Source organism: Aphis gossypii, unplaced genomic scaffold, assembly GCF_020184175.1.
Source record: "Aphis gossypii isolate Hap1 unplaced genomic scaffold, ASM2018417v2 Contig00260_ERROPOS192875, whole genome shotgun sequence".
Taxonomy (NCBI): domain Eukaryota; kingdom Metazoa; phylum Arthropoda; class Insecta; order Hemiptera; family Aphididae; genus Aphis; species Aphis gossypii.
Genome location: NW_026083047.1, coordinates 39431 through 53283, shown reverse-complemented (window position 1 = coordinate 53283; position 13853 = coordinate 39431). Strand labels below are relative to the sequence as shown.

Below are 13853 nucleotides of genomic sequence, written 5' to 3'. Positions count from 1 at the left end.
TCCTAATTTTTATCCACCCGGTGTCGCTGAAAAAGGCTCAATTAACAGTTCACCTGATGTATCAATGGACGATCCATCAAATTCAAATGTATTAGTGATGCCTCAAATACAAAATTTATCTGATGATGAATATTCGACTGAGGTAAGTACGTCTACTGATGAAAGTGAAAAAGATGACGAGGATTCTGAATGGGTTGATAACTACAAAACTATTTCTGATTTTGAATTTAATTCGAACTCCTCTGGAATTAAAATAAATATATTAGAATCTGCTAAAGACTCTCCTATCGAAATATTTAACCAAATTTGGACGGGCGATATACTTGAGATTATTATAAGTTCAACAAATAATTATGGTCAAAAACTTGCATTAAAAGATCGGCCTCATAATAAAAATTCTAGAAGTTCGACTTTCAAAATACTGACACAGAAGAAATCAATAAATTTTTGGGTTATGTTTACTTTTTGGGTCTTCCAAATTTTCTGTGTTGCGAGATGCATTTTCAAATAACCGTTATATTATTATCCAATCGCAAAAAAAATTATGTCAGGAAGACGGTTCGAACAACTTCTGAATTGTTTCAGTGTTGAGTATTCGGAAAAAATAGTAGTTGCTGATGGCCCAATGAAAAAATTGAACCAGTGTACACAATGTTAATTGATAATTTTCAAAAAGCTTTTACCCACATATTGAACTTTCGTTAGATGAGTCTCTGCTTCTCCACCGTGGAAGATTATGTTTTCGACAGTATATCAAAGGAAAAAAAGCGAAGTATGGTATTAAATTCTATGAGCTTTGTTCTCCAGATGGTTACGTTTTAAATATAGAAATGTATAAGGGAAAACAATTTTCAAGTGGGGCGCTAACTTCAAAAATTGACAGTTTAGTACTAAGGCTTATGACTCCTTATTTAAATAAGGGCCATCACTTGATTATGGACAAGTACTACAACAGTGTTAGTCTTTCGAATTTACTTTTAAATCACAAAACACACACCACTGGTACATTGCGAAGTAACCGAAGGGGTAATCCAAAATATGTTGTTCAAAAAAAATTGAAAAGAGGTGATCATATTTGGAAACGTCAAAATAAGGTGTATGTTTCTAAATGGAAAGATAAGAGGGATGTCTTATGCATAACAACCAATTATCAACCAAAAATTATAGTCTCCAAAAATAAATATGGCCAAGAAAAACCAAAACCTATCGAAATTGCCAAGTATAATGAGTTTATGAGTGGAGTAGATCGCGCCGATCAAATGATCTCTTATTATTCTTGTCCTCGGAAATCTGCAAAGTGGTACAAGAAAGTTATTTTTCATCTGTTAGACGTCGCTGTTTGGAATAGTTTTTATATATATAAACAACATTTTGATTGTCCAGATTTCAGGTTCAAAGTATATAGAGACTTACTTATTAAAGATTTAATTAAAATTCCAAAAAATACTATGGAAACTGAATTTTTTCAATTAAAAAAAAAATCAAGAAAATCAAGCCGAGATGAAGATTTGAGAGAAGGTCATTTCGAAGAACCCATACCGTTACCACCAAATTATAAAAGACAAAAAAAATTTAAAAATTGTGTTCAGTGTTATAAACAAAAAACCAGAAAACAAACTTCCATTCAATGTCAAAAATGTAAAGTACATCTGTGTCCACTATGTTTTAAAGATTACCATGCTGCTCAACCAGAAGGATGAATATAAAGTTCAAATTAATTAATTAATAAAAAATTAGTTTAAAATTATAATCTAAGTATTGTATAAGTATAATTTTTCAATAACATAATAAAGTTTTTGTATTGCATTTTGTTTCATTTAATTAAATAAAAATAACTTCCCTATCTTTTTATGCATTCCTTAAAATAAATCGTAGCTTTCAACATAATAATTATAAAATAATTAACTAATAAAATGTAATACTGGTATAGCAGTAATTTTTTAATCAAAAATGTGATGTCGGGGGTCAGTACTGCTATAGCAGTACTAAAAATATTACTGCTATAGCAGTAATGAAAAGTGACGTTTTAAGGGTGGTGTTTTTGAAAAATAATTAAATCAACTGTCCATCAACGTGTTAATATGACAGACGACAGTTGAAATATCAAAAGGCCAAAACATTAGATATAACAATAAAAAGTATCTATGACTTAGACCCACATCGAACAGCATCGGTAGAAAACGGGTAAAATTATACAGCGAGTACAGGTTAATTACGATAATGATAATTAAAAAAAAATAATAATAATAATTGACAAGGATACTTCAGACATAGGTATATCAGTAGAGATAAGCTTCCGATTTTGGCACACACGTCAAATTACGAAAATAATTAAACCATACGACTTCACAACAGTACCATACCTAAAAACCATACCTACACTAAACTTAAAGTAAGTACAATATTGACGTAACTTTATATTAATATTTTTATTTTTTAACTGGATAAGTATTGTTAAAACACAAACAATTAGAATTTCTTTCAATGCATAATATAATTAGCGATGTGTAAAAAATGTTTCATAAGATTTATTGCTGTCGTTAGTAATTCTTGAACAAATTTACATCTGAGTGACGTTTTATGAACCAATTCAGGATTAAAATTACATTATAAATTATAGTACCGATTATATTGAAGTCATAAAAGAAAAAATAGTAGAGTAGGATTTATTAAAAATAATATTTATAAGTCATTATAATTTAAATTCCTAAATAAAATTGGAAAATACAAAATATCTTTATATATTATTGTAACTAAATGTGTTTGAAACCCGTCATATACATATACCGTATTATATTTAAATCAGAGATTCCCTTCCCACCAACCTGTAGTCCGCAGACCATACCTACCTACAAAATTTAAACAAATATTTTAATTTTATATTAATTATATTAATTTAATATCTTTATTAGTAAAGGAAATACAAGCCCAAAAATCACATCAACTTATTTTTATAATTTTAATTTACTTTTGATAAAAATAATAATACAATATACATTTTTTTAATAATAGTTATTTGTGTTAAATTGTTGATAAATGTAAAACTTTTACTTAAACTTGAACAATAACAAACATTATAATATGTAAGCTATAAGGCAGCGGTTCCCAAACTGTGAGGCGCGCCTCCCTTGGGAGGCGCAAGCTTTTGGCAGGGGAGGCGCGAGCCGCGTGTTAAATATTGATATTTTTAAATCAACAATAATTTTGTTGAAATGTCATAACTATTCCAAACAAATATTTCATACTGATGAAAAAAAAAAATAATAAACCAAATTACTCTATAGAATTGCTTATCTATGTTTTATAAAATCAATGGTATTACTTAAAGTCGCGTTATATTCGTACAATAATATACTTGATTCGGTGATTTCCGTAAATGTCGTTACAGCATTATCGCATTATCGATAACCGAATATTATTGCGTCTACCCTACCTAATAGTGTAGAATTGTAATGAGTAATGAGTAATGACCAATATTAATATATTTGCACGGCAACAGCAGTAGTCGTCGTAAATGAACCGTACGTAAGGTGTATTCGTCATTTTCGAATTGCGAATTATCAACTCGTGTTTTATATCTTTTCTGGAAAAATGGAAAAATTTCTTAATATTAAGAGTATAACCAAGCGTTTAAATGAAGACAACAATAACGAAGAAAATAAACGTAAGTTCAGAAAATACGATGATAGTTATTTAGACTTTGGTTTTACTTACATTAAAATAGACAACGAAGAACGTCCGAAATGTGTTATTTGTTTAAAAGTATTAGCTGCCGATAATATGATTCCAAATAAATTAAAGCGTCATTTTGAAACTAATCATGGATCGTTAATTAATAAAAACGTGATTATTTTGTAAGGCAACGTGAACAATTAGAAAAACAATCAACCAGTTTTATTAAACAGACAAGTGTTCCAACCAAAGCACTTTTAGCTTCTTATAAGGTAGCATTTCGTGTTGCTCAGAGTAAAAAACCTCATACAATTGCTGAAGAACTCATTTTACCATCAGCAATTGATATGGTTTCTACTATGATCGGAGAATCTGCTGCAAACCAACTTAAAAATATTCCCTTGTCTAATAATACAATAAGTCGGCGAATTCATGATATTTCTGAAAATATAAATGAACAGCTTATTAGTAAATTAAAAAACAAAAATTTTGCAATTCAACTTGATGAAGCTACCGATAGTAATAAAGACGCACACTTCATATGTTATATTCGTTTTATGGACAAAACAAATATTATAGAAGAGTTATTATTTTGTAAACCAATTTTCGGAGACACTAAGGCTCAAACCTTATTTGATATCACTAATGACTTTATGAATTGTAATAATATTAATTGGGAAAACTGTTTGGGTGTATGTACAGATGGGGCTCGAGCTATGGCTGGTCATTATGGTGGACTTCAGGCTTTAATAAGAAAAAAAGCTCCAGAAAAATGGACTCATTGTATTATTCATCGAGAATCTTTAGCATCACAAAATATGTGTCCATCGTTAAATACCGTACTTCAAACAGTTATAAAAGTAGTAAGCTACATAAAAACAAGGCCTGTTAAAGCAAGGTTCTTTAAAAAAATATGTGAAGAAATGGGAGCAGAGCATACTGCTTTACTGTTTTATTGTAATTCTAGATGGCTATCAAAATGAAACGTACTAATACGAGTGTTCGAACTTAGACAAGAACTTTACACTTATTTGAGTGAAGAAGGTCATAATGATTTTAACAAGTTTATTGATAGTGATTTTGTAATTAAATAAGCGTATTTATGTGATATTTTTGAAAAACTTAATATACTCAACACATATTTATAAAGTAAAGAAACTCATATTCTGCAATTATATGATAAAGTGGTTGCTTTTATTTAAAAAATCGAGTTATGGCAAAGGAAACTAACCGAAGAAAACGGTAAAGCCGCGTGTTTTTCATTTTTAAAAAGTTTTCTTGAAGATAATGATCTTGAATTACCAATGAGCTCACTAAACATAATTTCTGATCATCTGATGACTCTTAAAAATCATTTCGAGAAATATTTTCCAGAAGACATCGTAAAATACAATTGGATTAAAGATCCGTTTAGTGAAAACCCATTACCAAATTTCACAACTACTGAAGAAGAACAATTAATCGATATTTCATCTGATTCTTCGTTACGAATGAAATTTTCTTCATTTTCACTTTTAGAATTTTGGAGCAGCATTAAAGATGAATATTCTGAAATATCCAACAAAGCTTTGCGTGTACTACTACCATTTGCGACATCGTATTTATGTGAAGCAGGCTTTTCTGCAGTTGCTGTATTGAAATCAAGATATCGATCAAAACTTAATATTGAAAAAGAAATGCGTGTGGCTGTCACAACATTGCTACCTAATTTTGAAGAATTATTAAACAGAAACCAGCACATTGTTCGCATTAAGTTTAAATATTAATATGCATTGTATTTTGTAATACTTTAAATTGAAGTTTAATAATATTTACTGTTAACTTATATTTTCATAAAAATAAAAGTGTTTGTATATTTAAATACTATAAATTTGTAATTTAATTTTTTATGGGAGGCGCAATTATTTTTTTTAATTTTTAGGGTGGCGTGAACTTAAAAAGTTTGGGAACCGCTGCTAATTTCACTATATTTTATTTATTCATAACCTAAATTCTAAAATGTGTAAAAAATTGATTCTTGGCTATGAGAATAAATAAAGTCTAAAATGTATAGTGGTCTGTGACGTATCGAAAGTTCTCCAAGTAGTTCACAGTGTCAAAAAATTAAACCACTGATTTAAAAATGTTTCAAAATAGTATAGACATAGTAATTTGTATTTTATACTCCGTTCATTCATTTTACTAATTTTAATCTCAAAATATTATCCAAAAAGATATATTTGTGTGTGACATTGTCACTAATGTCATGAATGCCTGTACGGGATCCCTTGCCCAACAATTAAATTAACTCACGATAAGTACACACTGTTAAGCATTATACGTAATTTTTTTTTATATAATATGTAAATAAAAAACAACGGTTATCTTTTAAAATTATATAGATTACTTTTTCCTGTATTGTCTACATACTTCTTTTGGTATTATAAATATTATTCACATATCATACAATCATTAAGTTATTATTTAAATGTGTTGTGTTTATTTTAATAAATACACATCAATGTTTTTTTCTATACAGCCATTTTTTTATGTACTGAAATACAATTGTACAGTAATGAAATAATGAAACTACAAAATATAAAATATCAATGCCCCAATGCACATTTAATTTATTATTAAATTTTATTATGAATAATTTAAAAATTTGATGTAATCTTCATGAAATTAAATAAATGTTATAATAAAAATAAATTAAATAAGCATTATTTAGGGAGTTTTATTTAAATGTATGTATTATCTTATGTAGATACCTAATTGTTTTATTTTTATGATCTTAACTCTATCATATGCTAAACAAAATACCATCATTCAAAATTTGTGGACCTTAAATGATTTATAATTTATTAATATTATCAACTTTGAAATTATATATTTAATATAGTTATTTATGTATTATATAGATGACCACTATAAATCATAATTACTACTATGGGAATCAAGCTGTCCCCATAAACAGCGAGATAAAAACTAGTAAGCATGAAAAAGTAAATTATTTAACTTCAAACTGATTAATTTCTATTTTTTTTAGATGACAATCAACAACACAAAAAAAAAAAAATCAAAAAAAACCAAAAAAAAAAATACAAAACCAAGTATGTATATTGTATACCTATTGAGTATGCTATGTGATTAATTTCACATACTTAATTTATTTAATTTTTTTTTTTTAAGAGTGTAAGACGTGTAAAAAAATAATTTTGGCAAATGCAGGCAAATTCAAAAGGCCACAATTATACACAAAAATAAAAGTAAGTATACCTAAATTGAATATTAAAATTAAATTGATTAAGCAATAATAAACATGTATTTTGTTGTTTAAATCAGAATGTAATGTATTATGCAGCATCGCCCACAAAGGCAGGTGCTGGTGGCGGCCAGTGAACCAGGTAATTATTGAATTAAATAAAACAGTTTCCTGACTAGGTGCAATTTGAATATGATTATTTTAATAATACAATTTTTTCAATTTTAGAAAACATCAACCAAGGACCTGAGAGAGGTCCTTGACTCAAGAAAAAAAAACTACTAAGTTTTTTTTTTTTTTTTAATACTTCAATATCACTATGCACATATCGAATATTTAAATATAATAATATTTATACTAAGTTCCTGTTAATTATAATCAAACCATGTCTTCATTTAATTTATTTATAAGTAGAATATCCAAGAGAAAAGTTCAAACTTCAGGAAATATTAAATTACCCTATAGTTAATTAAATAATAGGTATATGATAGTGCAATTATTGATTTTGCAATGCAATTGAAATCATGGACGCCCACTGGGGGGGGGCAAGATAGGGCATATGCCCCCGCTGGAAAAAAAATATTATGGACTTGTAGCTCAATAAATATTAACATAATATTATTATTATCTTTATTAACTTACACTTGAAAATTTTTTTTATTTTGACCCCCCCCTCCCCCCTAAAATGTTACCTATGGACGCCCATCATTGAAATAACTAAAATGACTCATTTTTGGTTTTCATAACCACACAATATCAAAATATATTTATTACTACTTTCAGAATTTAAAATATTTGCAATCAAACATTAAATGTGTATTTATTAAGGATTATTTTTGTAATTTAACTAAACAACCACTCTCTCCCAAAAAAAAATCTAAATATCACAGATGTTCATAAAAAAAAAAGTGGGAAAGTGGGTACCGTTCTGCTGTACATTAGGGGGTGGGGTTGACCTCGGACTAGGGTAGGTTAAATTAAAAATAAAAATAAAAAACGATTCTGAACGAAGATGATTTGTCAGCCTAGGATATAATTTCCAGTGGATGGTGAAAAAGGTGGTTTATGATTTAATGGCCTGAATACACCAAAATTTAAGTTCTTTTATAATTATTGTAAGCTAAACTTATGAAAAATCTTGTATTAAATTTTCAACTCTTAGCTACCTATACAAACATTTTTATGAATTATACCTACAAAATAATTTGCAAATATTCATAATTTTGACGAATTTTCGTCAAGATTTGAACTTAAAATGCTTATAAAAAAAAATTGTGTCTATGTATTCTTATAATTTTTTAATCACTATGAGAATAACATATGAGGAACTTTGTATAAAATTTTCAAGTATTTTGATAGGGTCAAAAAAAAATTATCGACATTTCAAAAAAAAATTTTTAGAAAAATTGAAAATTTCAGTTGTCTATAAATAGCTCAAAAAAACTCAAAATATTTTGAAAACTAAATAATGTAAGGAAAATGCCAATCTAAATAACTGGTAAAATTTTCAAGTATCTACTACTTATACTTTTTGAATAATAACAAATATTTAAAATCTTTTGAGGATAAATCGTTATCGTTACGCTATTTCGTAAAAATTTAAAATTCAAACGCACATAAAATTTTTCCTATAATGATGTTATGAGTTTTTTCTATAGCTACTTGAAGGAAAACTTATGGAAAACTTAGTGTTATAAGTTTAATCCTTAGTTATGAACACAAAAAATTTTATGATTTTTCAACTTCAAAATTACTTGCAAATTTTCGCGTTTTCGACAGATTTCGTAAAAATTTGAATTATAAACTATTATAAAAAAAATTGTGACTAACGATTTTTAATTTTTTTTAGCTACAATAAAAACAACTCATAAGGAACCTTGTATTAAATTTTCAAAACTTTCTGGTCATTCAAAAATTTTTTATCGACACTTAAAAAAAAATTTCTCAAAAAAATCGAAAATTTCAGTAGTCTTAGAAAAAACTCAAAAAAAGTCAAAATTTTTTGAAAATTTAACTATATACAGATACACTGACTTTAACATTTGGTGAAAATTTTAAGTATTTTCAGTGATTAGTTTTTGAATTACAACCATAAAAAAAAATCGATTTGGCCTTGTATTGTAAAATCAATACATTCATCACTTCGTTCAGAATCTAAAACAAATAAAATATAATTATTCCAATATTAACTGAATAATAAACAAGTAGGTATACATTTTAATAATATATTTAATTTTGAATAATATAACAAAACTGTAGATTGTATATTTAAAAAAAAAAAAATAAAAATATATATACTTAAATATAAAGTAATTTATTAAAATTGTGCATTGTGGCACAATGTAACAACAATTGATGTATTGCCACACAATTGGATACAGAACAATTTATATTTAACATCTGAAATATTAATTAATTAATAATTATATAGATCATTTATATTTATTATATAAATGTCTACATTTATGGATGAAAATGGTTTTGCAATAAACTCTTTAAAATTTAAAAACTTTCTTACAAGTAAATGTATGTTCTGATTTAAATTGTTTTCAATAATTTTATGAACAACAACTAAAGAGTTATCATTCAATAACATATATATTTATTTTTTCAAAGAGTTTATCATTTTTACAATAAAATGGGGAGTATATTATACTATATAATATTATGCTCTATTTCATTGAACGTGGTGTACATTTTAGGAGTCTCATATTGATGGGATAACTCTAACTTTTGTTTTTCTAATAATCTGTTGTGAGTTTCTGTTGTGAAAATTTCAAGTATTTTTAGTGATTAGTTTTTGAATTACAACCATAAAAAAAAATCGATTTGGCCGAAAACTGGATTTGCGTAAAAATTCCCGTTTTTCCGTCATTTTTTTTTTTGTTTTTCTCGATTTTTTTGAAAAGTGTTGGAAAATGTTAACTTTTTACCTCTATAATGCACCAAGGATATTCACTTTTACATCGGAAACCACCCCCATTGTTTGAAATTGGAGCATTATTTCGACTAGTTATGCTGTACACACACAAAAAAAAAAAAAAAACACACATCATTGTAAAATCAATACATTCATCACTTTGTTGTGTAAAACAAATAAAATTATAATTATTCCAATATTAACTGAATAATAAACAAGTTGGTATACATTTTAATAATATATTTAATTTTTATATTTAACGTATGCACCAATAAATAAGTACACTTTTTTAAATTTGCCTCCTCGGGGTTATAGGACCTGAAAATGTAGGTGAATTATGTTAATTAGTAAACAAGTATTAAAAAGTCCAAGACAAATGTGTCAAAAATTGTAACTCGCAATGTAGGTATACCAAAAAAGTACTCGCCGAAAAGAGTACAACAGTGTTAATAATACATACCATACATTGTGCTATTTCAATTATTGCATTTAAATGTATAGGCATAGTAATGTTGCCTATAATCACATATTCACATCGGTTGGAGTTGGAAATTCATTGGTCAAAATATATTTTATTCCAACAAAACAATTTCAATGAAAAAAAAATAAAATAAATCACACGTGCAGGCTACGTTTAATATTCAATTCACAACCACTATAACTAATTAAAATTAATAAAGTAAACATACCTTGATGAAACGAAAGGTAACTCGTTTCATTGGGGGTCGAATGCAAACAGTTCCGTTATTGATAAATTAAACTAATCACTTTGTTATTTGATAATTGATTACACCATATTAACAAAATACAATAAAAAATAACAAGATATAACGTTCTATTTAACCAAAACCAGAAATTGAAACTCACTAAAAACTTGAAAATAATTATAATTATGTATCTGCCATATTGCAGGCATTTAATACCTATAACGAATAAGAATATAAAATGTCGGAGCCTCCTCGCGTAATCAGTGTCATCACATATTCACATCTCTCTATCATGTGTCGTCCACGTGGTTCCGAAGAGATAATATGGCACCAATTAATTAAACTATATTCACAGAGCATCGTAATAATTAATATAATATTATATAGTCGCACATTTATACCACAGTGCACAGACTATATAATATATAATATATAGTCTGTGTTTTTACCCAACATCACGATACTATAAACATACACATAATATACACCTATACACTTCTTATAGGTGTATTTCAAATATCTATGAAAATAATTTGAGCATAGTAACTGTCACTGAAATATCACGTATAATATAACAATATTTTCGAAAATTTTAAATGACATATTGGTACCACTGTATAGATCATAATGTTCAAACCACGGACTAATATTAATACTAATATATCATATAACTAATTTTATATTTATAGAGGACTGTTCATGACATGGTTGGAGGGTGTGGGGGGTTGACACGAAATGAAATTAATACACGGCTTATAATATTATAGGCGTGATGTAATACAACAGGCGGAGTTCGGGGGAATATTTTCTTTTTAGCATTACTAGCGCCGTCTTAGTGGATACTCTTGGAACTAATAATAATATAATCTAGTTCCATAAGTATCCACTAAAACAGCGATAGTAATGCTAAAAGAAACAATAAATCCACCCGAAGTCCGCCTTTCCACTCATGTCTTAAAGTGTCGAAGTGTCAACAATCATGCTTTGGTATACCAGGTATATCTAAAATATAATATAAGGTATTATGAATTATGATAACTACATGCAATGTTTTTAGAAAAATACCTAACCATGCCTTTTGCAAATGCGTCCTAATTGAAAAATAAAATATTTGTTTCAAATTAGAATGCATGGCAATATTTAAATAAAATATATCCTAGATTGACAAATCATCTCCGTTCAGAATCATTTTTCGTATTCAATGATACCTATCATTGCATTCAAATTTAACCTACCCTAGTCCGAGTTCCACCCCACCTCCTAATGTATAGCAGAGTGGTACCTACCCACTTACCGACTTTTTTTATTACCTAACATTTCGTAATCACAATATAATCATCTCGTATAATATATCGATGGTGACAAGGCAAAAGGGTCTAAGCGACATAATTCGTAGTTTTAAGGAGAGCCCAAAAACTTTTTTTGGTAATTTTATTTTATTTTTTTCTATTTTAACAATAACTTTTTTTAAAGTAAGAATATGACATTTTTTCATAGAATATTTTTTGTTTGTTTGTATGTCTTTAATATGTATTCATATTTTAAACTAGTTATAGACTACTACTTACCTGTATACAGTAATTTGAACAAGTTTTTTCAATAATTTTGGCGCTTATGCCCAAAATTTTTTTTTACACTCAATATATACGACGCTTATTCCCTATTATTTAACTTAATTTACATGATGATTTTAATGAATAATGCCGATTATATTATTATACTTATTAGTTATTAGTGATAACTATTTTCATTAAAGAATAATTAAAAAATATTATATCACATGTTCTTCAAAATAAGATATATTTACATAAATATTTTCAGTAAAAAAAATATATGAAACTATTAAAATATTAAAATATAATGATAAAAATAACGTAAAAAAATGTATCTTTCAATATACTTATTAAACAACATCATAAAAATTTCCTTTTTATTATATGACTTAATTCATCTAAGTTCAATGAAAAAAAAAGTATTTTGTTCTTAAATACTATTAAAATATGGTTAAAATAACAAAATAACATAAAACAACTTAATTTTTTTAATAAATAACATAAACAATATTACTGTTCCTTTGTAATCACTTAAGTAAAAATTGAGTAAATAAAATAAATAACTTAATCTGAGTCTTCTTCGTCAGTCTCTTGTAAAATATCACTTATATTTTGGTTTGATTTCATACATGAATATTCTTCGTGGAAGTTGTGGGGTATGATGCCATCAGTACATAACTTTAAAAGGTCACTTTGTTTTTCTTTGGTAATTTGAAAATTTTCCGCGTATAACTGTAATGGATTAATGCCTATATTTTTCTTCTTAACCTTTAAAGTCTTTGATTCTTCATCGGCACTGTAAGTGAAAAAAACTTTTACATTGTGATCTCCATTTAAAGGTTTGTTAAAAATAAATGACTTCACTTTGGTTATTTGAAGAAATTCGTTATCTGTGGTTTTTAAATTTAGGGAGAAGTATTGCTTAGCTAATGTTTTCCAATCATAAAACTCTGAATATTGAATATTTCGAACTTCGATTGGAGAAGGGTTTATTCGTGAATTTCTGATTAAAGTTGACCATTCACTAGGTGCCCACACTGTTTTATTTCTTGTAAAACGCTCTATTGTGGCGTGCACGGAATCCACCGGCATGTAGGTGTGACCAGGCAAAAGAAACGTTATTTTTTCTTTTTCGATGAATTTAAGCTTTGTGTTGTACAGCATTGCTATCATTGCCCGGTTTTTATTTTAGCCACAGCATGAATCACAATATAAGGCAACTGACTTATAAAGTTGCTTTTCATCCAAACTTAATAAATATTTGTAAATGCATGTAACAATGTCATTACATCCTCGACCTCCATCTGTTTCACCCCATAAGTATGCTATCGCGTTCTGAGTACCAGATTCATACACTGTTAAGTTAAACATGCTGTACTTACGACTATAGTTTAAATTCATATTTTGGCCTTGAGGCGTGTTTAGTACTTTTTGCAAATCGAAACTTATACAAATAAAATTTCCTTTTGCTTTAGACAAATTTTGGTCATACAAAAACATTTCCTTAACGGCATTCTTTTCCTCTTCGTGAATTGTTTTTAACTTCTGTTCCTCTTCAGTTAGTTCTCTTGCACTCGTAATGTTTTCATATTTCAAACAAAAACGACATTTATCTTTTTTCGGGGAATGAAAACCAATATTATATTTTGTATGAAAAATTTTTCGGAACATAGTCTTGCTTACAATTTCAATTTTTTAGAAGTACAATAAGATGTATACATTTTATACAATCTACCGACGTTTTCTATGTCAGTTGG

General features: G+C 27.4%; 1 protein-coding gene across 1 annotated transcript; it reads left to right on the top strand.

The window, feature by feature from the left end:
* The first annotated feature begins 4976 nt into the window (after positions 1-4976).
* Positions 4977-5438, top strand: LOC126553559 (protein FAM200A-like). The gene has a single exon (XM_050208703.1). It carries the CDS (start codon positions 4977-4979, stop codon positions 5436-5438), a length of 462 nt encoding a protein of 153 aa, XP_050064660.1.
* The last annotated feature ends 8415 nt before the right edge of the window (positions 5439-13853 follow it).